Source organism: Aethalodelphis obliquidens, unplaced genomic scaffold (genome assembly GCF_003676395.1).
Source record: "Aethalodelphis obliquidens isolate GAN/ISIS:26980383/991018 unplaced genomic scaffold, ASM367639v1 scaffold10, whole genome shotgun sequence".
In the NCBI taxonomy this organism is placed as follows: domain Eukaryota; kingdom Metazoa; phylum Chordata; class Mammalia; order Artiodactyla; family Delphinidae; genus Aethalodelphis; species Aethalodelphis obliquidens.
Window position 1 is genome coordinate 11,181,947 of NW_020837954.1, and position 26,199 is coordinate 11,208,145.

Consider the following 26,199-nt stretch of genomic DNA (forward strand, 5'->3'; position numbering starts at 1 on the left):
ACACCCAGACAAAATTATCCTGGGATCTTTGAGAAAATAAGCTGACAGCCTCTTATTATATTGTACTTCTACCATTACAAAGTTATCCTATAAATATAACAAACTCAACTATTCAAACAAAGAAAAATAGATCACAATCTGAAAATGTGCCTGAGAACTGAAATCTAAAAAGAAAATAGTCTGTTAAAACAGTAATTTAGGGCTTCCCTGGTGGCGCAGTGGTTGAGAGTCCGCCTGCCGATGCAGGGGACACGGGTTCATGCCCCGGTCCGGGAAGATCCCACATGCCGCGGAGTGGCTAGGCCCGTGAGCCATGGCCACTGAGCCTGCGTGTCCGGAGCCTGTGCTCCACAGCAGGAGAGGCCACAACAGTGAGAAGCCCGTGCACCACAAAAAAAAACAAACAACAACAACAACAGTAATTTAACTGAAGGAATGTACCAAAATTGAAAATAACAAGAATGGTAAAAGATATTAAAGTCTAGAGAAAATTAAATTTGTACTATGTCTAAGTTCTATGATTAATTCTCAAATGTTAATCTTTAAAAAGTACACTTCCCTAAAACGTTTTGTTAAAACAACAGCAGTGAATTATAAACAAAAATAGAATTACTGATTATGTTCAAAACCAAAATTCTAGTCAATATATTATTACATATGTAACATTAGCACAATAACTAAAATAACAGAAGTACAAAATCCCATTTACCTTTGTGTGAACAGTGAATTTTACTTTATCTCTCTCACTAAGAGCATCAGAAATGTCCACCTGCAGAGCAGCATCACTTTGAAGATCTACATTTATTGCTTTAAGCTAGAAAAAGAATAACTCAATGAAAATTCTGTAGGCTTTTATACAATTTAATTCTTCTCCCAGACAATAAGACAATGCAAAAACGAAACTAAAGAATCTGAAATCTAAAAAGTACTCAAGCTCATTTACTCTATATATCTATATCTGTACCTATCTGTCTATCTATCTATCTACTATCTAGAGGGAGATGCTTTGGGTATGTTATTATCTTAACCAATTTTCATTCTACACCATTGCAACTACACTTTGCTTTGTATGAGTCAATGTGCTAAACATTATTACAGTTTCACCCAAAAAGTAAACTATTTTCCAAGAAGATGGTCCTTTAAAAGTTCAAGTGTTCTAAAAGGTATCTACCTTTAAGAACAAGAAAAATAATAAAAAGAATATTGGCCAATCATTTAAACTCTATTGCTTATTTTAATTCAGGAATATACAATAAAACTATTAATAATAATTAAATATATTACATATATGTATTATGTATATGTAAAATGCAAAAAATATGATAACATATAATACTCAATAATTAACTCCTGTGATATGAATTAAATTTTACTCTACAGTACTCTTTAATTCTTCTAAATTAATTTTTACTCTATACACCCATTTCTATTTACCCATTTATGAGAAAAGTTCTCCACATATAATTCTAATCATAATTCTACTTATAATTCTTAAATTTCATCCATTTTTCTTCCCCTTTAAACAAACAAACATTCTAACATCTTTGGGTAATTTGGAGATTTACAAAAGAAGCAAACACACTAAAAGATAAAGTCTCAGCCAGCTGCAAAGATATGAAATATTTAAAGTGTAACTAAGTAGCTTGCTTCAAATACTCTAGTTGTAAAAGCCAGGACTGACTCTGGAATCTTACCTAGTCATTAGTGTTTCAAATTTCAATTACAATGTAAATGGAAAAAATGCTGGAAGCAAAATTGTTTATTCTATGATCTCAATTATATTAAAAAAATGCAAAAATGGTTCTGAAGAACCTAGGGGCAGGACAGGAATAAAGACGCAGACATAGAGGCTGGACTTGAGGACACGGGGAGGGGGAAGGGTAAGCTGGGACAAAGTGAGAGAGTGGCATGGACTTATATGCACTACCAAATGTAAAATAGATAGCTAGTGGGAAGCAGCCGCATAGCACAGGGAGATCAGCTCACGCTTTGTGACCACCTAGAGGGGTGGGAGGGAGACGCGAGAGGGAGGGGATATGGGGATATATGTATACGTATGGCTGATTCACTTTGTGATACAGCAGAAACTAACACACCATTGTAAAGCAATTATACTCTAATAAAGATGTTAAAAAAATGCATACATAAAAGGCTTATAGGAAATACAACAAAATGTGAGTTGCAGTGGATTTGCTTCTTTGTATATTCTTTTATTCTCCCAACTTTCCACAATATGCATGTATTACTTTTATAAATAGGAAAAAAAAAAGCCTTTAAGGAATCTTGCGATTTATTAAAACATGAATTTTGTGAAGTTTTCCATTAAATAGGGTTGTTTATTAGTAATGAAAGTAACATACTATTTCATTTTTGCTCTTTTGGTTCTATATTGACTAGACATGTTTTTAAAAAATAAATACCATTACATACAATCTAACTTAAGAGTCACAGAAGAAATTAATCACTATTTAAATTGCATGGCCTTTAATGAAAACTTTATTGATAACTTTAATAAGTTTATATTAAAATAAATTTCAATCAGTAATCATATTTTTAAAAGTTAATACTATAAACTTACATAAAAATATTTTAAAATATTTTAAAAATTGCTATTGTACTCAATGCTACATGTAGCCCACTGTCTGATAAAAGAAATGAACTTAAAGGTTGTTTTGAATTACAAAGGAGTATTCTTTTTCATTTTCCAACTATCTTCATTGCTTCTGAAGTATTGGAAACATTAGAGAGTACTTTGTTCTTTGGTTTTCTTGCTTTTATTTAGTCTTATGTCTTCAAACTGTCCTTCCTACCTGTTCTCTAACCCCTTACCTTAATTCTAATTTAAGAAATCTGTTTCCTTATTTCTCTTTACTCACATTCAGGCCACTCTTAAGATGTTTATTGTGGTGGGATGAATTACAGCTCCCCAAAAGACATCCATATCCAAATCCCTGTGAATGTTACCTTATATGGTAAAAAAGATGGGGAGATTATCCTGGATTATCCAGGTGGGTCCTAAACACAATTACATGTATCTTTATAAGAAGGAGGCAGAGGGAAATTTGACACAGACAAAAGAAGAGAAGGCAACTTAACTACGGAGGCAGAGATTAGAGTGGTAAAGCCACAAGCCAAGGATTGCAGGCAGCCACGAGAAAGCTGGAAGAGATAAGTAACTAATTCTTCGCTAGAGCCTCAGGGAGCATGGCCCTGCCAACACCTTGATCTCAGCTCAGTGATAGTGATTTCAGACTTCGGGCCTGCAGAACTGTGAGAGAATAAATTCTGTTGTGTTAACCCGTCAGGTTTGCAGTAATTCGTTATAGCAGCCACAGGAAACTCATAAATTTATCATATGGTTTTTGGAATAATAACCTTAGCAATTCTCCATTTCTTGTTTTCACTGCCTAGTCTAGGATTTTTCAGACACAACTCATAAGACTCAACCTGGATGCTTGTTAAAAAATACAGAATCCCACGCCCTATCCCAGACGTATCAAAACAGAATCTTCAGAATGAGCCTTAAAAACCGTACTTGGGAACACTGGCCTAGATTTTCCAGGTTGTCCTTGTCTTTACATTCTGTCAAAACTTCATCTCAACTGCTAATATTTTCTTTTCAATGATTATATAAAATATTTCTGCCAGATTTCATATCTCTACGTATATTTTAATTTTCAGGTTTATTTTCTTTTTTTTTAACCGTTGCGCCATCAATTTGGAAACACACCTTTCAGGATTTCCACATATGAAGGGCTGTTATTTTTTCTTCCAATTAAAGATTATTTTAAATTATTAAAATATTTCTCTGTCTTCCACTTCGTTATCCTTTTATACCAAATACACTGTTCCCCTTTTTTTGCTTTGTTTTGTCTGATAGTAAAACACCTGGGTTTTTAAAAGTGTAACTTATCAATAAATAATATTACTGTATTATACATTTACCACTTTTGGTCTTGTACTTTATTTTTTAGGTATAGTTTACATATAATGAACTGCAGATTTTAAGTATATAGTTTGAAGAGTTTAAACAAATATGTAGGTTACACCCCTGTAATCATCACCATAATTAAGATATGGAACATTTCCATCAGCCCCAGAAGTTCCCTCCTTTGCTTTTTTTTTTTTTTTTTTGCGGTACACAGGCCTCTCACCGTTGTGGCCTCTCCCGTTGAGGAGCACAGGCTCCAGACACACAGGCCCAGCGGCCATGGCTCACAGGCCCAGCCGCTCCGCGGCATGTGGGATCCTCCCGGACCGGGGCACGAACCCGCGTCCCCTGCATCGGCAGGCGGACCCTCAACCACTGCGCCACCAGGGAAGCCCCCCTCCTTTGCTTTTATTCCTCTACTTCTTACTAACTTTTTGATAAATTCTCTCTTGTATGCCTTATTAAAGCATATTAAAGCACTGGAAAATATGTCTTCCAATAAGTTGTGCCTTAGATTTAATAAAATATCATAATGTAAATTTAGTGTGTGGTTTTTTTTGTTTTTGTTCTTTTGGTCATGATGCACAGCTTGCAGGATCTTAGTTCCCCAACCGGGGTGGAACCCAGGCCCCCTGCAGTGGAATCACGGAGTTCCTAACCACTGGACAGCAGGGAATTCCTGTAAATTTAGTGTTAATTACATAAAATGTACACAGATTTTCCAGGTGGATTTTTTTCTTTGTTTACAGAAAAGTCAGTAATTTTAGACAGTTTTGGTTAAGGGGAAGAGTCAAAGCAAACAACTTGTGATTCATCAACATTTAATTAACTCTGCAAGTAGTGAGGTCAGTTTGAGGAAATTCTAACTGGACTATATTCACCAGTTTAATCCTTATCTGGGCCAATACTTCCTTTTGTCAAAGACTGACTAGGTTAAACACCTGTGTCATGGTCAAGAGAAAGCCCAGGCAGAGAAAATGATTAAGCAAAACACACTATCCTTAGAAAAATAATCTAAAGACACTGCCCTACTGCTGATAGATTAATTCTTCACATATAATTACTTAGTAAAGAGGACATTCACTATTAGTTTACTACACTGATGTGTTTACATGTTAAAGTATCAACCTTATGACACTCCTAAAAACTTAACTGTTAATCTTTTGCCAGAAAAGTACATGTACAGAGATGGATGGATGGATGGAGGAGGAAGGAAGAAGGAAAATAACTGATTATTTCAACAGCCTCCCAACTGGTCTCTTGCTTCTGCCTCTTTCCCTCTTCAATCTATACTCCTTATAGGGCCACTGGAACCATCCCACTAAACTAGAAATCACTCCTCTGCTCAAAACCTAAGGGGTTCCCACTTAGAGAAAAGCCTAATCCTTACAGTGGCCTCCCAGGCCCTATTCTTCTGGCTCACTGCAGCCCTGAAAGAAAGGCGCGAACCGTAACAGGGCTAAGAAACTATTTCTAGGGAATTACAGTATAATCAGTGAAAAACCCCATGAGGCAGACAGAAATTCTGTTAAGTTCACTAACTCGGGCCAAAATTTAAATCTATTTTACTCCTAGTCCAGTTATGATTTAAAAAAAATTTTTATTGAAGTAGTTGATTTACAACCAGTTATGATTTTGGAAGTCCTGTAATAAATTATTTCCATTATGATACTCTGTATACTCAGCAGTCAAATCAACGGTTGATTATACATATACTTTCCGGAAACTAGATTCCCTTTCATCCATCATACTAGGAGTAACAAAACATTACTAGAGTCGCATGATGTCACTCCAATGCCTTTCTTGCTGGTCTTGTCAACTCCCATTGCTCTTTTGCCGTACTTGGCTTGCAAATTCCCACATGTAGGATCAATTCAATCATCAACTTTCTTTGCTTTTTTGAGCTGAGTGTGGCTAAAGTCACAACTGTCTGTGCTTGTCCACTACAAATTATTGCTCTCCCAACTGCACTAGACTCTTAAAACCATTCAACAGTCCAGGGCCAATCTGCTCAGCTCCCCTTCTGATTCCCTGAGCAACCACTCCAAAGCTTTACTGTCTCAACCCTCGATTGCATTTCCACCCTATGCTCAACAAGTGACCCTGTCTCCCACATCCCCAAGAAATAAACATTAGCAGCTGTTTTCCCTCAGACCCATCAATAAGCCTTTCTATAAATAGATCTGTACTCACCATCTCCTCTGCATTCTCAGAAGGAGTGGTGTCCCATGGAGAGCAGAGCTCTCCGGCTACCTGAGCAGGTAATCTGCCTGTTTGCTCTAGAACCTGCTTGTACACTGCTCTTCTAGTCAAGTTAGCCCTGGTCTCACAACACGTCCACACAGTGAGGACCTAATTTCCAAATCCAATACTTTGCAGTCTTCTTGATCTCTCTTCGGTATTTTGCCTCAATGATCATTCTGACCATGTCCTTAAAACTCTCTCAACTTCTGGGGACTCTTTTCATTTTCTCCCCACTCATCTCAGCCCCATCAGTTAGTCCATTTCTTCTCCTTGTTCTGTGAATGCTGTTTCCCGCTGGGTACTATCTAGCGTTGGCAAACTCGGCCATTCTTGACTAATAACTCTGAAATTTATACCTTCAACTCACACCTCTTATTCTAAGTTCCCAATCATAATTTCAAGTTACTAACTAGACATATCCACCTGGATGTATTTACTTATTAAACAACTGAGTGCCTTCAACGTGCCAACCACTGTCAGATGTGCTTGCGATAGAGCCATGAAAGGACACAATCTTCACCCTTTCAGATCTTACTTTCTAGTTTGGCAGGGAAGGGATTAGACACTTCACAGGCACTTCAAATCCAACATATCTGAAAACCAAACTTATTATCTACCTTCTAACTCTGCTATTCTCTCGTATATTCCTCATCTCCTTCTCCTCTGTCTAGCACATGTATTTATTCAGCCACTATGCCCTGTGCATTCTATCTTCTAAATATCTCTCTGCTATGTCCCCTCCTTCATCCCTTCTTCCACTGCCTTAGTTCTACCTTTAACATTTCTCATCTGGACTGCCGCAAAAGCCTGGTAACAGGTTTCTCTGCTTTCTGCAAGGAAGAAGCAATCCACCTTCCACATCGGAGTCATCTACAATGCTATTTTCATCTGGGCATATGTCCTTCCTAGCTGGTGATCCCTCAGGACTTCCCACATTATGCACTTTATCTGTATTACCCATATCTACTCCTGCTTCCAGTAAGAAAAAGTGCTCCAGGTGGAACCTAATGACCTACCTACATGTTATCCTCTCTGCTGGCAAGCCTTCCCCATCCCTGGGAGCCTACACAATCAACATTTAAGGCTTAGCTCCTGTAGGCAACAGCACAGTGGTTAACAGCCCAGTACCTATAGCTAGACTCCCTGAGTTTGAATACAGCTCATACCGGCTGTATGAACCAGGGCAAGTTATTTAATCTCTCTGAACCTCACTTTTCCTTTCCAAAGTAGGAATAATAGTAGCAGTTACTTCACAGGGATTTGAGAATTGAGTTGATGTGTGGAAAGTCCCTAGTATGCAGCAAACGCTTCATCAGTTGTGTAGTTACCATTATGTCTTCACTCTCCTTCGTACTCCCACAGCACTTCACCGGTAAGCTCCTCACTACACTGCCATGGCCCCAGGGCAGGAACTTTCTCTTCTTCCTCTGCCAACATTCATCTTATCCGTTGCCAATGAAATCTATGTCACGTTTTTATCAGAAATAACTATCAATAAATGTGGAATATGTTCAAGCTAAATGCTGAGTAGGTACAAAAGAAAATGCAAACATCTGGGCCAAGTCTTAAAAGGTTAAGTCAAATTTCATGTGAAAAAAAAGGTGAGGGAAAAAAAAACCCACTCCACAACACTGAGAAGCATGCATAAAGCAGACATTAAAGTGCAGAGGTGGTTGGGCAATGACAAGTAGACTAGAATATGCCTATTGCGTGTGTGTGTGTGTGTGTGTGTGTGTGTGTGTGTGTGTGTATGGGGCAGGGGCATCTTGAGAAATGAAGTCAGCCAGAAAGCGTTATGAACGGTGTTCAATGCTAGCATAAGGAGTTTGGACCTTACTGCAAAAAGAACTGGGTCCCCGTAAGTCCTTGTGACTATTGGTGCCATATGATCTAATCATTTCAGTTAGGTAACTACCAGTCATGTGCAGTCTGGACTGGAAAGTAGAGAGCCTGGAGACAGACCAATGAGATACTGCTACAGTCCAGGCAAGAGATAGAGGGAACTTAACTGTGGCCATATAAATGAAAGATGGGCTAACAACATTTCTGAGGTGAAATTATCCGGCCTCAGTGACTGTTCTGGTATGGGGATGAAGGTTATGATTCAGAAGCTTCTTGCATGAAGGACTACAAATGATGACATTAATGAAGATAAGGAATAAGAGGGAGGAGCAAGGCTAGGAGTCCAGGAGAGGTGCACTTCCTCCACCTGAAGTAATTCTGAAAACAATAAACATATTATTTAGAATTCAAATCAAATGCTAAGAGAATTACGCCATCATGCTGGCATGTACTGCTCTATTTAACAAGCACATCAGAGCAAAATGTGTCCAGTTCAAAGGGCTCATTTGTTTACTAAATAATATGTTACTGTCCTTCCTTTGGGAAAGAAAAAAATACCCTTCTATGCAGAGGTGTAACCGAAGAGATCAAAAAGTGGCCAATAATTTTCAATATTGTGTATTCTTAAAGTCTGCTTTTTAAGTTTCTTACAAAACAGTATATTCTTAAGGCTGTAAGACTCTCTTCTGTTCCAAATCATAATGAAAATTTAAGGCTGCTTAAAAATGTATTTAAAAATGCTGTCTTTAATTTTGCTTACTTACTGCTTTGAATGAAATGCTTGCACTATTATTTTTGAATCTGTGATGTCCCCCCTACAATTTGTATCAAATAGGTACTGCATGCTTTTTCTCTATCAAGACTTTCTTAAAAGGCTGAACAAGCAATCTAAACTAAAAGTGCAATGCCTAAAAGTTCTAATCTATTTATGGCACTCTATTTCTATCAGGACAAACACAATATAAGGAAATTTAAACAGGCCTGAAATTTCTGTTCCTGAAATGAGGCAATAGCAGGATAACTTTGTGCAGCCATAATCAGACTTCAGTGTACAATGGAATCATCTTGCTAGTTAACAAAGTACTTATCTGTCCTCCCTACCTCAAGAGATTGATTTACTAGAGGGTGGGCCCAGAAACTTTTGACTTTAGTTTTTCAAACACCCCAGGTGATTCTGATGCAAGTGTTTCAAGACAACTTTGAGAAATATGTGCGCTGGCTTTGATGTCAGCAGCATGGTTTAAAGTCCACCTCTCTCACTCACTGGCTGTGTGACTTCAGACTACTCACTTAGTTTCTCTGAGGTTCAGATTTCTCATCTGTAAATGGGGGATACTAAAAGCTTCACAAGGATGGTAAGAGGATATAAGGAAACAATGCTTATACAGTGCTAACACAGTGCCCAGATATGACTATTACTATGATTCCCCTACCCCAGAAGATACATATACACATTCATACACATGCACTTTGTCTTAAAATTCATTAGAACCTAAAATTTTAAGAAATAACCAGAAATCCTACATGATGCTTTCATGCTAACTAGTAATTCTAAATGATGCTTTTCTGTAAACTGAGAAATTTATTAATTCATCGTTTATAAAAATATGCAGCACCTTCTGCATCTTTCTTACCATTTTAAAACTTTATAAAGGTCATCAGTTAATACTACCTTATCTCTTATTTAAAAAAACCAGGAATAACATCCTATAAAAATATTTTATCACCTGCCCAAAATCGACTAACAGACGTGTCTCTCATATTGTCTAAGATAAATAAGTAAAAGCAAAACGGAAAACTAAAGTGCAAACTGCTAAATGTGAAGGAACCATGGAACGTTGCTGAGCTGCAATCATCATGTATCAATGTTTTTCAAGTGCTCACTTGTACAAGGCACTATACAGATTACCACCCTTCGGCCAAGGTAAATGGGGGTAGAGCGTGGGAGGGAGGAATCATAGCCCTGAAGGCCCTTTCTGAACTGAAATGCACTGCCTCAAATCACCACCAAGGGATCTCTGCAAAAGATGTATTTTTTTGGACATTAGGAAAAGTAAAGGTACTGTGGACTACCAGCACTTCACAAAATCTGGTAGGATACTGGAGAAGAGTTTAGATTCGGCGACTGTAAAATCCCGTGCAAAAGGGTAATTTAGAACAACCCCGTACTATAATGTTTTAGAGGAAAAGAAGGGTGGGCAAGGGCGGGTTCGAGAGGTCCCCCCAAGGGGAAATTGAAGGTGCCGGCAGGAAGGTCTGACAATGGGTTTTCATAGTCCCCAACGTGGTGGCGGCGGGTGTCCAGCTCCGGCCTCCACCTCCACTTCCCAACCTGCACCCGGACCGGGCGGGGAAGGAGGTCCACAGAAGAGTCGGAGCCGCGGCGGGGGCCGAGAGCGGCCGCGGGTCCCCGGGAAATCAGAACCGAACGGCCCCAAGGGAGGAAGGGCTGCAGGAGGGCGGGGCGCGGTGCGGCGAGGAAATCGAAAGGAGGTCGGCGGGGAGGGGGTGCCGCGCGACCGGAGACACCCCTCTCCCGTACCACACCCCTGGACCAAGGCGGGGGAGGGAGGGTCCCGCTAGCCAGAAGGAGGCAGAACTTACTCCGCGGTCCTCCTCCGAGAGGAAGTCGGGGCCGTCGTCCAGGCCTTCCTGCGAGGTCGGCGGGGCCCGCCGCGCCGGGGAAAGGATGGAATGGGGGGACACAAGGGGAGACATTAGTGTCAGGCCGGCGCGGCCCCCGCACCCGCCCCGCACCCGCCGCCCCCAACGCGCGCCCGGGGCTCGGCGCCGCGGACACCCACCATCATGGCTGCTCCGAGGCGAGAGCTGGCGCAGGCGCGCACCGCACCGCGGGCCGGAGGGAGTCGGCGGCGGCCGGCAAGCGGGGCGGGGCCGGCGGCGGGGCCTCGGAGCAGCCCCGCCCCGCCCGCCCCGACAGGGCCGGGGTCCGAGAGCGCGGAAGAAGGAAGGAAGTGCCCTCCGCCCAAGGTCGAACCACCCTTGGCCGAGTGGGCCCGAAGGCCCAGGCTCACGTGTCTGGAGACTGCTCGCGGCTGGGCGGCTCTGATCCCAGAAGGGCCGAAGGCCACCCGGGGAGCTGTCCAGTTCCCGTTCTCTGAGGGCTGCGGCGAAAAACCAAGCAAGCGCCCTCCAGAAGCCACAGTGAATCATCTAGTCTTTGTATAGTGCCACACGATAATTAATCACAATTAATATTTTGCCCGTAGAAGTTGTGGGAACCCAGGCCCTTTACACCGTCATCAGTCAGGGGCTGTAATCAAGCTTTTACTGCTAGCAAGGCAATAACTATCTCAGGGTTTGGGGCGCTAATAGTTGAGCACTATGTAAATGAGCTGTTCACATTACAAGAGTATTCCTTTTCTTTATACCAAGAAATGTCCCCAGGCATACTCTAACTGTCCAGTTGTAGAGCACCACACGGGTGTCCACAGGCACTTGAGACAAGACAAAAGTCATTCCTTACCCCCTGCCCCACTTTTTCTATTACACACACGCACAAACAAGCAATCCTGTACTCCCATTCAGTTAATGGCATCAGTATCTCCAGATGTTCAGGCCAGAAACCTAAGTCCCATTCAAGTCCTTCCTTCCTCTCCCTCACTCCTTACACCATTTAGTAACCAAATCCTATTACATCTGTAATTTATCATGTGCCATTACCTCTTAAACTGGTCTCATTCCTCCTCCCAACCCCCTTCCACAGCAATTACCCTCAGCATCTCTTGTCTGGCCCGTTTTTTAAAAACCATTAAAAAAAACTGAAGTAGAGTTAATTTACAAAGTTGTATTAGTTTCAGGTGTACAGCAAAGTGATTAAGTTTTATATATATATACATGTATATACATATATATATTCTTTTTCAGATTCTTTTCCATTATAGGTTACTACAAGATACTGAATGTAGTTCCCTGTGCTATACAGTAGGTCCTTGTTTATCTATTTTATATATAGTATTGCATATATGTTAATCCCAAACTCTTAATTTATCTCCCCCCCCACCCTGGTCTGGCCCTCTGCAATACTCTCATAACTTTTCTTAGTTCCATCTCTCTCTCACCATTCTATACACTGCTGCCAGTTTTTCTCCTAAGACACAGGTATTGATGATTATGCTACTACCCTGTTCAGTAATCTTCCCAAGTCTCCCTTACATGAAGGTCCAACTCCGCGGCCTGTGATTCCAGGCCCTCCACAGTTGATTCCCTATTTTGCCAGGCCCTCCCATCCTATCTTATTGAATTGAAGCTCTCAAAACAGTAATGGGTTTTTTGCTGTTGTTTTTTGGGGGGTTTTGGCCATGCTGCGCAGCTTGCAGGATCTTAGTTCCCCAACTAGGGATTGAACCTGCACCTTCTGCAGTGAAAGCGTGGGGTCCTAACCATTGGGATGCCAGGGAATTCCCACAAAATAATAATGTTAAACTTCCAGACATTTTCATGAGAACTTGTAACTTTCATTTTGTGTGTAAGGAGACCTTAGGCATAGAGAGAAGTTATTGCACCAACAAGGGTTATTCTCCGACATGAGGGGGACGACTTTTTTTTGGTCATTTTTTTCTTATTTCCCAGTGCATTGTAGTAACTACTAGAGTAATGTTTTTCACTGGGAGTCATGAGGCATCATGTGGTGTCCGTGTAGTGTCATGAAGTGTCAGGAGGAATGTTCCAGTAACTTGTTGCTGATAAAAGGTGCCAATATTTCCCAATAATTTGTTTTTGGTTTGAAGATAATGCCTATAAGGTTACACTTCCTAGATGGAGACAGAAGAGCGGAGCTACAGTTAATGAGTGGGATTTGTACACAACCGGTACAAGGGTCAGGTGTGTCCTTGTGCACAAAGATCAAGGAGTGCCACATAGGACAATGTCAAATGTTTCTGATCATTAACCAAGTGTTTTAAATTTCAATATTTAAGCCAAGTCCAGGAACATTGTACAGAAACATTAAAATTCTCAAATGCCAAAACTTTAAGATCACTAGTTCTGAAAAACAAAGACATATAGTAATTACTGTAGCTAAAATCAATAGCTGAAAACTCACAGGAGCAGAGAACCCAAACTTGAAATAATAAAGTTGCTCATTAATATCTGAGCCTTCCTTCCTCAGCAAAGGTCTCGAAATATATTGTGTGAATGATAAGAAGGAGTGATCAGTAATTGATACTAACAACTATCAAAAAGCCAGTTATAGAAGTTAAGGAATATGAAAAGAAAAGAAATTAAGATAAGCTCACATAACTGATTTTTCTACTACTTGTGAAATAAATCAAGAAGATATTAAAGCTAAACCACTTCTCTAATACTTTTAACCAAATAATCAATTTTTCATCTTGTTTGATAGATTTCTATGAAATTACCTACTTTATATAAATTTCATGAGCAAATTATGTTGAATCACAGTTTGATTACTTCATAGATTTAGCTATAGGAAAGTAAAATGTTGTAATAGTGAGTAGTTTCCCAATAGTGTACTTCGAAAGACATGCATTGGAAGATTTTAAAGAAGAGTAAAATTTTAGAGAATAATGAATGAGTTACTTTAAAATTTTGGAAATCAAAAATTGGATTGATGTTGAACATATTTGTCAAACAAAAGTCAAGTTTTTTTTTTTTTGGAAGAAAAACTTCAAAAACATGAAACAATAATTATTTAATTAGATGGAGAAGGAAACTAATTCCTTTTATCATGTCCTGATCAAAGAAGTCTTCACCAAAATGTATTTTTACCAGTTTCTCACTTCCTCAAATTCTAGGAGATTATTTTTGGTTTTGGATAAACTTTAGGTCCTAATTCTTCCCTCCTTCTCCCTGGAGTTTATGCTACAACAAAATTCTCTACCGAAGATTGTTGTACTATACTATGCTATTTTTTTCCAAGGTACGCTATATCATTAGGATGTTTTCAGTTGAAGGTAACAGAAACTGCCAATTCAAATAAACTTGAGCAGTAAGGAAACATTATCTCACAACAAAAAATCAAGACATAAGGAGTGGGCTTCCCTGGTGGCGCAGTGGTTGAGATCCGCCTGCCAATGCAGGGGACACGGGTTCGAGTCCTGGTCCGGAAAGATCCCACATGTCGTGGAGCAACTAAGTCTGTGCGCCACAACTACTGAGCCTGCGCGCCTAGAGCTGGTGCTCCGAAACAAAAGCCACCGCAATGAGAAACCCGTGCACCGCAATGAAGAGTAGCCCGCACTCACCGCAGCTAGAGAAAGCCCGCGCACAGCAACGAAGACCCAGCACAACCCCAAATAAATAAATTAGTTAATTAAAAGAAAAAAGACATAAGGAGTTTCTGGGCATAGTATAATCAGTAGCTTAATGGCGCCATCAAGGACCTAGATGCCTTCTAATTCTCCACTCTGCCATTTTCAGTAATAACCTCATTCTAAGACTGGTTCTCTTCATGGTCCAAGATGACTGGGGCAGTTTTAGGTTTCACATACCAACAGAACAACATCTACAAGCAGAAAAAAATTTGCTCGGCAGACCCCTCCCTTTTGTAGGCCTCTCATATCTCCCAGTCTAGAACGGGGTCACATGCCCACCCTTAAAGGGGACGGGTATAACTATGATTGTCTTAAGTCTTACCCTTAGGCCAGTCAGGAATTACCTCTAGGGCTGGGACTGGGGCTAGCCTCCCCAAACCGAAAGGCTTCTTAGAAGAATGTGGTACCTGAATAAAATTGGAGCTTCCAGGAAGGAGAGGAAGAGAAGCAGATGTGGGGTAGAAAGCTATAAGTGCTATTGTATAATAATAAAATAATATTGTATAATAGCAGTCAACAAAGCAATCAACAAAGGCATGTTCTCTGACACTGCTCAAATCTGTTAGTTTCAAAGGTAGCTCTGAAAAAAATGAATCACTTATAATCCACTACTTGGAGATAATCTCTTCATATTTTGGCAAATATCCTTGTTTTTTAAATAAATAAATATTTATTTATTTTTGGCTGCGTTGGGTCTTTGTGGCTGCGCACAGGCTTTCTCTAGTTGCAGCAAGCGGGGGCTACTCTTTGTTGCGGCGTGTGTGCTTCTCATTGCAGCGGCTTCTCTTGTTGAGCGGCACAGGCTCTAGGCACGCAGGCTTCAGTAGTTGTGGCACGCGAGCTCAGTGGTTGTAGCTCGTGGGTTCTAGAGCACAGGCCCAGTAGTTGTCGCCAGCGGGCTTAGTTGCTCCGCGGCAGTGGGATCTTCCCGGACCAGGGCTTGAACCCGTGTCCCCTGCATTGGCAGGCGGATTCTTAACCACTGTGCCCCCACGGAAGTCCTGGCAAATATCCTTTTAAATGTTTTCCCGTGCATATGCCTCATATAGCATTTTAATTTACATAATCAAGACTTTTTTGTAATATTATGTCATATTATTAAGTATATTTCTATTCTTCAGCATGAATTTTAATAACTGTATAATATTCAATCAGCTAGATGGTGGCTCAGTGGTTAAGAATCTGCCTCCCAATGCAGGGGACACGGGTTCAAACCCGGGTCAGGGAAGATCCCACATGCCATGGAGCAACTAACCCCGTGCACCACAACTACTGAGCCTGCGCTCCAGAGCCCACGAGCTACAACTACTGAGCCTGTGTGCCACAACTACTGAAGCCCGCTCGCCTAGAGCCTGTGCTCTGCAACAAGAGAAGCCACCACAATGAGAAGCCCACGCACCGCAAAGGAGAGTAGCCCCTGCTCGCCGCAACCAGAGAAAAGCCTGCGTGCAGCAATGAAGACCCAACGCAGTCAAAAATAAAATAAAATAAAATAAAACCAAAGAACTGAAGGAAATTTTTGGCCAACCCAATAAATATAAAGTCCATTGTATAAAGTCCCTCATACTGCCTTCTACCCATACACATACCCATACATGGGTATTCTATATCTAGCACAGTGCCTGCCACATAGCAGGCATGAAAGAAAACATTCATTGAACAATTTATTTACAAGATAAGAATGAAATCTCATTGTTTTAACATGCATTTCTTGAAAGACTAGTGACTTTGAACATTTGTTTGTTCATTTATTTATTTGTATTTCTTCTTCTGTGAATTACCTATATCTGCTCTTAGCCTATATTTTTACTACTGTTTTTGAAAGCTTTTTATATATTAAGGGTAAAAGCCCTTTATTAAGGATGATAAAGATATATTTTAAAGTTAACTTTGCCTTTTAATTTTAGGTTACGATATTGTTGACATGCCCAAGTTTTTAAATTTAGTGTACTTAGATCCATCCATCTTCTCCTTTAGGCTTCTATTTTAGTGATAATGCCAAGAAAGATCCTGCCTCTTCCAAGGTTACATAAATATCCACATTTTTTTTTTCTAGTAAGTTTGTAGATTGAAAGTTATTGACTTCAGTTAATGGACCAAATCAGATAAATAAAGTAAATCTCCTTGATCCTCCCCTATAATTTAGGAGTTAAAAAAAAAGCAAACCACACCTTAGTTAAATAAATCAATACGCAGGCAAGCAACACAGAGACCATATCTAGAAGATTAAAAAAAAGTCATGTTGCAGTAGATTGAGGGTGGAAAAGATAATGTTCCAGATATGAAAATTACTCTTAGAGAAGCAATCAACTCCCACTTCCCTGGGATTCAGACCTGGGAATCAGCACCAATAGCGAACCAGCTGATCTTGACCATGGTGTCTGAGGACCAAGTGAAGAAGCAACATGATATCTATAGAACCCAGACCCTAGGGCACATGTGGATTAATTGATTCATGTTGGTACCTCTGATTCTATTTGGAAGAATTCCATTTGGAAGCCAAAGATTGTTGAACTAAAGTCTAGCACACTTTCTTTTGCTTATACTTAACATGAGTTGCTTAAGGGACAGATGGGGAGAACAGTTTAATTTTGCTCCATGACTAGAACAATAGCAGCACATATATTACATTAAATTATTTCTAAGTTACATTTTGATATTCATGACTTGATGCCCTCATTTCTCCATCCCAGAGCTGCAGTGGAAGCACAAGACATAAAACCTGAAGGAAATATGAGAAAGTACCTGAAATATGACACTCATAAGTGGTCAGAAAATAATATAATATAATTAATATAACATAATATAATAGCTCAAATTCAAGATTCCCCAACTCCTTATGCCCAGATGTAAAATGCTTTAGGAGAAGGGAAACCAAGCCCTATTTAGATATACTTTCTCTCATCTTTTGTCATATTCCATTATTTCACTTGAGGATTCAGGCCGTACAGAAAAACAACCAGAGTACAAATGCTTCATTTATTTATTTATTTATTTATTTATTTATTTATTTATTTAGCTGTGTTGGGTCTTAGTTGCGGTGCGTGGGCTTCTCTCGAGTTGTGGTGCGTGGGTTCCAGAGCGCGTGGGCTCAGTAGTTGTGGCGTGAGGGCTCAGTTGCCCCGCAACATGTGGGATCTTAGTTCCCTAACCGGGGATCGAACCTGCGTCCCCTACATTGGAAGGCCAGTCCTTAGCCAAGGGAAGTCTCAATAGTGCAAATCTTTCAAACAATTATTTGAAATAAAATATGTGGTGTAATGACTTAAGTTGCATTCTAGGTACAGTGGAGCAGGCTAAGAATCCTACTGTTTATTACCTATCAGAAGAATTCTATCCAGAGATCATTCTGATTTTATTTTAAAGTCAGAAAACTTTCAGACATCTAGAGAATTTAATTTCAAAAAATTACATTTTTACTCAGATTTTCAAGAACACATACAACCTAAGATGGAGCTGTGTTTTTTAGACCATAGAAAAAAGGATTTTAAGAAATTTTACAAAATTATTGAACTCTATGCAGCATGTAACCCATTATTCCTCTAGTTAATTTCTACCCTCAAAATAAAAAATGTGCTTCCACCAAATAAGATATTCTACTCTATTTCTCTAGGGTTTCCCGCCCTTTGTCATTCGTGTGTGTGTGTGTGTGTGTGTGCGCGTGTGTGTAAGAAGCTTTTTCACTTCCCCTTTTCTCCATATTTGGAATCTGAAATATTTTTTAAAGTCCTTGTCTGCAAAGAATGTTGATGACTCAAGATGTCTCCAGAAAAATGATTAATCCATAAACCAAAAACTTAACAACTTCAAACCATTTTTGGATATTCTGTCTACTCACAGTGCACTGTCATCAAAACTATAGGTTTTCATCTTTTGAAGACTGAATTCAGGAGTTGAGAAACCCCTTGACTTCTCTTAATCATATCACATTAATTTTTAGAGCAAGGTGCTTTTATTCTTTTGGTCACTTAACAGATAATTAATGTTGGCAATTACGTTCACTATGCTGACAAATATGGCTTTTATAATTTTTCAATACCAAATGAGTTCTCCTGGATGAAATTTCAATTTGGTAATTGGATTGTGCAATCTTATGTGCACCAGTGAGTGAGGCACTGCAGCTTAAAAAAAACTGTGGGGCTATTAACAGGTTTCTATAAACATGCTTTCTAAAGCATTTGTTTACAGGGACTTCCCTGGTGGTCCAGGGGTTAAGACGCTTCCTGGTCGGGGAACTAAGATCCTGTATGATGCGCAGTGCAGCCAAAAAATAAAAAAAAGCAAAAAAAAAAAAAACAACCCCAATAAATTATTTGTTACAAATGAGCTGTCGGATTTTTTATTTTTTGACCCTTCCACCCATTTTTCTCCTGTACCCCTCCCTATCCTCTGCCTCTGGTAACCACCAATCTGTTCCCTGTATCCATGAGCTCAAATTTTTTGTTGATTTTTGTTTTTTTAGATTCCACATGTGAGATCATACTGTATATGTCTTTCTCTGATTTATTTCACTTAGCATAATGCTGTCAAGGTTAATTCATGTAGTCCCAAGTGGCAAGATTTCATTCCTTTTTAATAGCTCAATAATAATCCACTGTGTGTGTATGTATATGTATATATAACATTTTCTTTATCCATTCAGCCATCAGTGGACACTGAGGTTGTTTCCTTGTCTTGGCTACTTTAAATAATGCAATGAATGTGGGTTGCCTATATCTTTTTGAGTTAGTATTTTTGTTTCCTTCAGATAAATACCCAGAAGTAGAAGTGCTGGGTCATATGGTAGTTCTATTTTTAACTTTTTGAGGAACCTCCATATTGTCTTCCATACTGGCTGCATCAATTTACATTCCCACCAACAGTGTGTAGAAGTGTTCCCTTTTCCCTACATCCTGGCCAACACGTTGTTTCTTGTCTTTTAGATAATAGCCATTCTAATGGGTGTGAGGTGACATCTCACTATGGTTTTAATTTGCATTTCCCTGATGATTAGTGATGTTGAACATGTTTTCATGTACCTATTGGTCATCTGTAAGTCTTTGGAAAAATGTCTATTCAGATCTTCTGCCCATGTTTTAATCAAATTTTTTGTTTGCTTGCCATTAAGTTGTATAAGTTTTTATATATTTTGGATATTAACCCCTTATTAGATATATGATTTGCAAATATTTTCTCCCATTCAGTAGGTTGCATTTTCTTTGTTGATGGTTTCCTTTGCTGCGCACAAGCTTTTTAGTTTGATATAATACCACTTATTTTCTTGCTGTTGTTGCCTTTCCTTTCGGTGTTGGATCCAAAAAATCATTGCCAAGACTGATGTCAAGAAGCTTAATGGACTTACCTTGTGGTGCAGTGGTTAAAAATCGCCTGCCAATGCAGGAGACACGGGTTCGAGCCCTGGTCCAGGAAGATCCCACATGCCATGGAGCAACTAAGCCCCTGTGCCACAACTACTGAGCCTGCACTCTAGAGCCCGTGAGTCACAACTACTGAGCCCACGTGCCTAGAGCCCGTGCTCTGCAAGAAGAGAAGCCACCATGATGAGAAGCCCGCGCACCACAACGAAGAGTAGCCCCTGCTCACCGCAACTAGAGAAAGCCTGCGTGCAGCAACAAAGACCCAACGCAGCCAAAAATAAATAAATTAATTTTTTAAAAAAAGAAGCTTACTCTCTATGTTTCCTTCTAGAAGTTTTATGGTATCAGGTCTTACATTTAAGTCTTTAATTCATTTTGAGTTAATTTTTGTATATGGTGTAAGATAGTGATCCACTTTCATTCTTTTGCATGTGGCTATTCGATTTTCCCAACACTATTTAATAAAGTGCCAGATATTAATTGACGTGTTTTTTAAGGAGGAAGATCAGAAAAGAAATAGAAAATTGTCCCTTCACACACATACATCTCTAAAAGTAGATAGTGATTGCCAGGGGCTGAGGGGTGGGGGAATACGGAGTGACTGCTACTGTGTATGTGATTTCTTTTTTAGGGTGATGAAAATGTTCTAGAATTAGATAGTGGTGCTGGTTGCACGTGGTGAATATACTAAAAACCATGGAATTATATACTTTAAAAGGGTGAATTTTATGGTATGTGAATTATATCTCAGTTTAGAGAAGAAAGAAGGAAGTGACTTTGGGGAATTTCTTAGGATCTCACACATAGTGGGTTTTGTTGTTGTTGTTGTTCGCGAGCCTCTCACTGCTGTGGCCTCTTCTGTTGTGGAGCACAGGCTCTGGACGCGCAGGCTCAGTGGCCATGGCTCATGGGCCCAGCCGCTCCGTGGCATGTGGGATCTTCCCGGACCGGGGCATGAACCCGTGTCCCCTGCATTGGCAGGCAGACTCTCAACCACTGCACCACCAGGGAAGCCCACACAGTGTTTTTAAGAATGATATACCAAAAGGTCACCATGTTCTTTTCTGAAAAGATATCTGCATCTTTGCATAAAGGGAGGATGAGTAATGTTTACAAACCCCAGGGCTTGTTTGGAAAACCTGCTGCTTTCATCTTTTTAGGGGTAGCTTATCCCTTTGTTTAAGATCTAAGAATACCTGGGCAAGAACTATGTTTCCAGCAAAGACTAACAGGGTTAAACTCATTGTGAAGTGGCTTCAACCTATATCATAGGAGTCCCAAGAAAGGAAACTTTCAGGGATTGGGAAATCCTACAGCAAAAGGCCTAAAAATTCCCCCAAAAGGCTCAGCCATAGGCCCTGCCCCTCCTTCTGTCTGTCTCTTCAGTACTGTTGCTCAGCCCCAGCTACGCCCAAGAGTGTCCAGACACATGAAGTTTTCCACTTCAGGAGTGAGTTTGAAGTAGTATTTGGACACTGCATTCAGTAGGAATAAAATGGCAGGTCCAGGAAACCCTTTGCTTTGTGGTGCTAAACTTTCCATCTCATTGTAATCAATAGAATAAGAGTATGTCTGGCCCAGAAAGTGGAGCTGCCCAGATTTTGGTATGTGCAGGTAATGCAAGGCCTCCTCTGTTCTCACAGCCTGAATTGACTTTCCTTCTCATCTTTGCCTCTCCCACCCCTCCCCATCCTTCAAGATGGGCTCAGGAGTTGAGTCCACCACCTCCCCTCCTTTACCTATAATGGTTAAGAAAGGACGTGGGCTCTGGGGACAGACTCCTGTTCAAATCTTGGCCCTGTATCCTGTAACTATGGGTGGGTCAAATTGTCTTTCTGAGCCTATTTCCTCCTATGTAATATGGCAACAGTATCACAGACTCTGGAGTTAGACAGCCTGAGTGTAAATCTCAGCTTTGCCGTTTAATTATCATGGAGCCTCGAACATTTTTCTAAACTTTGTTTTGTTCTTCGGTTTCTTCTTCGTTAAAATGGGAATAATAGCACATACCTATCTCAAAGGGTTTGAAGAGGTCTAAAATAATCCTTATAAAGCACACAGAAGGGTATTTGGCTTAGAGCAAAAGCTCAGATTTTGTTTTAATGCTTTTGCGATCATTTTCTTAGAACTATGTCCCACTCAAGAGATAGTGGGCCCCCAAAGCCATGTTTCAATCGTGGACAGTAAACCCCTAAGTCAAGGATAATTGGAGCAGAGAAGGACATCTGACTCAAGCTGGCTGGACCAATCAGATTCCTCTGCCTAAGGATGTTAGCAGACATGCGGCAACAGAGTTGGAAGCTGAGTCTTGTTAATGGCAGGGCCTATCATAAGAGGCGAGCACCCCAGAATACTGCTGAGGTTCCTAGAGCTGCTCTGACGGCAGCCCAGTAAGAAACCTGATGGTTTACTTTCTCCTTGTATCCAGTGAGATATCCCAGCTCTCTTCCAGTAATATCTCCTTCTTTGGTTAAGCTTTTGGTTACTTGTAAGAAAAAGAAGTTTCAAGTAATACAAATATGTGTACTTTTGTATTGTTAGTTATTAGGGGTGTGTGTGTGTGTGTGTGTGTGTGTGTGTGTGTGTGTATGTCCCTTTAGGACAGTCATGGAGTCCACAGAATTCCGAGAATCTGTAAACTTGGATGGGAAAAATTTTACATCTCTATATTCTCTAGCTTTTACTGTAGGCAGCAAATCACAGTAGTGTTAGTGGTACCCATGACTGCCACCAAGACAACTCACAGATATTTTCATGTTATATTACAGTTGTTACAGAATCTTGAAATAATGTTTACGCTCACCACTATTTCAAAGTTAAGACAGTTACTAGATCTAGTTATGTAATGTGTTAATAAAAAAGCACATATAGGACTTCCCTAGTGCTGCAGTGGTTAAGAATCTGCCTGCCAATGCAGGAGACACGGGTTCGAGCCCTGGTCCGGGAAGATCCCACATGCCACGGAGCAACTAAGCCTGTGCACCATGACTACTGAGCCTGCGCTCTAGAGCCCATGAGCCACAACTACTGAGCCCATGCGCCACAACTACTGAGCCCACGTGCCACAACTACTGAAGCCCGCGCGCCTAGAGCCTGTGCTCCGCAACAAGAGAAGCCACCACAACGAGCAGCCTGCACACTGCATTGAAGAGTAGCCCCCGCTCGCCTCAACTAGAGAAAGCCCCTGCGCAGTAACAAAGACCCAACGCAGCCAAAAATAAATAAATAAATTTATTCTTTTTAAAAAAGCACATATATTATTGCATCACAATTTTTAAGAATTCCAATACTTATATTTCAATATGATTTGTTTTCTTTATAATCCTATTTTAGGCATTTAAAACATTAGTCTGGAATTCCACGAAATACCTGACCAGTACTCCTCAGAAGTACCTGTCAAAGTTATGAAAACCAAGAAAGATTGAGACATTGTTACAGACCAAAGGAGGCTGAGGAGACATAACAACTAGAGATAATGTGGTATCCTGGATTAGATGCTGGGACAGAAAAGGGATATTAATGGAAAAACTGGTGAAATCTGAATAAAGTCCAGAGTTTACTTAATAATACTTTACTAATGTTGGTTTTGGCAAATGTACCAGAGTAATGTAAGATGATAACCTTAGAGGAAACTAGAACTGAGTGGAGAGTACATGGAAATTCTACTATTGCAATGGACTGAATGTTTATGTCCTCCAAAATTCATATGTTGAAATCCTAACCTCCAAGGTGATGGTGTTAGGAGGTAGGTTATTTGGGAGGTGATTAGCGCCTCCCATGAATGGGATTAGCGCCCTCATAAAAGAGGTCCCAGAGAGACCCCTCACCCCATCTGCCATGTGAGGTTACAGTAAGAAAATGGCCGTCTATGAGGAAGTGGGCCCTCACCAGACACTGAGCCTGCTGGTGCCTTGATCTTGGACTTCCCAGCCTCCAGAACTGTGAGAAATAAATTTCTGTTGTTTATAAGCCACCCAGTCTATGATATTTGGTTATAGCAGCCCAAGTGGACTAGGACGCTATCTTTGCAACTTCTCTGTAAGTCTAAAATTATTCCAAAGCAAAAAGTTAAAAAAAAAAAAAAAAGATTCTGAGAAGGGATGCAGGCATCCATGGCGCAAAATGGTTAGGAATGCCTGCCCAGGAAGTTCAGATGCTATTGAACAAGAGCAGGGAAAGCACCAGGATCATCAAGTGGGAAGCTTTAGCGGGTCAGGCCTGGCAGCAGGAACATCTCCTCTGCCCACATTCAGTCAGGTGGCCCCTCCTGACACAAGGGGTCTGGGGAATGACAGTAACCTCTGGGCTGGGCAGAAACCACTCATTTTGGAAGGGCGCGTGACTCAGCTAGCCATCTGCCACTTGAGTTTCGAGTTTCGAGCAGTGGAGTCACATACTTCCTGTCTATCAGTCAAGATTCTAATAGGAAACAGATGTCACACTCAACTTAAGAGATTCAAGGAGGGTTCATTTACAAAGTGAAAAAGTTCAAGGTTGAGGGTGGGGCTGACGCAGGACTAGGGCCAACAGAACCCAGGCCAGCAGAAGTCCCAAAGCATTTAAATCTTCTTGAGGACAGGAATAAGTCCACCATGGCAATAGCATAGTAAGGAGTCCTTAATGGATCCTCAACAAAGAGTTTTAACTAAATTGCAGTAAAATGGAATTTAAGAACTGGGAAATAGATATGGAATGGGCTCCAAGATATATTGTGGGAATTAAAAAAAAAAAAATTTATTTATTTATATTTATTTTTGGCTGCGTTGGGTCCTCATTGCTGTGCGCGGACTTTCTCTAGTTGCAGCGAGCAGGGGCTACTTTTCGTGCGGTGAGTGGGCCTTTCACTGAGGTGGCTTCTCTTGCTGCGGAGCACGGGCTCTAGGAGTGTGGGCTTCAGTAGTTGTGGCTCACGCACTCAGTAACAGTAGCTCACGGGCTCTAGAGCGCAGACTCAGTAGTTGTGGTGCACGGGCTTAGTTGCTCTGTGGCACGTGGGATCTTCCCAGACCAGGGCTCGAACCTGTGTCCCCTGCATTGGCAGCCAGATTCTTAACCACTGTGCCACCAGGGAAGTCCCTATTGTGGGAATTTTTAACTGATAGCTGCATACTTATAAAATTGAAAGATAAAAAAGTAAAAAAAAAAAAAAAGCTGGGAAATATAAAGCAAGGCTGACCTTGAGCAAAAAAAGTTAAAGAATGACTTCTTTGAGTGCAAAGAATTGAGTCAGACAGAACTGCTTTTGAGTACTGCCTTTGCCACTTCTTAGTGAAGTAGCGTTTGTTTTTGTAAATATTAAATATCAATTTAATCAATATCAATTTAATCAATAAAAATATCAATACGTTCCTAAATTGTGTTCCCTAGCTCTCCACCTCTGGCCTGAGTCTAGAAGTTTACTGCCTCAGAGCGAGAAAAAGCGGTCCCTTGCTCTCGTTTGCAGGACACTCAGCTGGTGGAAGTAGATATAACATAGCGCTCCCATGAGAGCTGAAACAAAATACTTTTTTTTTTTTAATTTTTTGGCCACACCTTGCAGCACATGGGATCTTAGTTCCCGGACCAGGGACCAAACCCATACCCCCTGCAGTAGAAGCACGGAGTCTTAACCACTGGACCGCCAGGGAAGTCCCTGAAACAAGATATCCTTACCTGCTCCTAAGACTTTGCCATGGGGCTGGAGTGGAGAGGGAGAGAGTATTGCCAGCCCCTTTTAGCCCTGATGGCGAGAAAGGGAAGCGAGGGAAGAGGAGGGCATGGATAGTCACGTGGGTCTTGATTTCGTCTCTTCAGACTTTGGGTCTGGAGAGACTGGGGGTATCAGATGCCTGGAGCACGCGCTGCCGTAGGGAGATGCCCTTGCTCAGTTTGAGGACTCAGAGGGCTGTCCCCTCGCTAACCTAACAGTTCAGCCCCACCAGGCAAGAGAGAAGTCTTGAGGTTTAGCTTTCCTTGGGATATGATCGAGGCCCAGAATTTCCCCATCCCTTAGACCTTCCTCAAAGTCAGAAGATTGCTGAGTTGGGTGCCAGCAGGTCTTTCATGGGTAAGGCACCTAGCAGATATTAGTACTGAGTATGTCGGCCATGAGGACTCAGACAAAACTTTGGAAAGGTCTGTACAACCTTCTCCATGCTTAAAGATCTTGGAACAGAACACATGATACCTTCCTGTCTCCATCCCCACCCACGCCCCATCTGGGATGATTTCCACCTGGGCCTTCTCAGAAGCAGAGAGTTGGGCCAAATGACCTCTTGAGGTTTCCTTCTGCTTTTGCTGATTCAGAAAAGGTACTGAATTATTTACTCTTTTATATCCTACAACCACATTTTTCTAGTCACTTCTCTGACCTTGCTATTTACACAATTTCCTTTGCCTCGCTTGCACTTTCTAAAAAGGAAGGTCAGAACATGCGTTTCCTAATTTTAAACTCATCTTGGCAGCATACACTAAATTCTAGGTCATTAAAGGTGTTTCTTTTGCCCTCTTGCATTTCACTGGATGGAGCCGTTGTATAAACCTGCTATGG

The 26,199-nt window shown here is 40.8% G+C and overlaps 1 protein-coding gene across 4 annotated transcripts in view; it reads right to left on the reverse strand.

Moving 5' to 3' along the window:
• Nucleotides 1–10,935, reverse strand: part of SNX6 (sorting nexin 6) — a 55,076-nt gene extending 44,141 nt beyond the window's left edge. For 2 of the 4 annotated variants that reach the window (XM_027111045.1, XM_027111043.1), the window contains exons 1-2: nucleotides 10,622–10,815; nucleotides 710–814 (exon numbers count right to left, since the gene is read on the reverse strand). In XM_027111045.1, coding sequence (XP_026966846.1) covers nucleotides 710–814; nucleotides 10,622–10,735 — 219 coding nt within the window. In that variant the 5' untranslated portion in view covers nucleotides 10,736–10,815. The other 2 variants (XM_027111044.1, XM_027111046.1) reach the window with 2 other exon arrangements.
• Nucleotides 10,936–26,199: the final 15,264 nt, after the last annotated feature.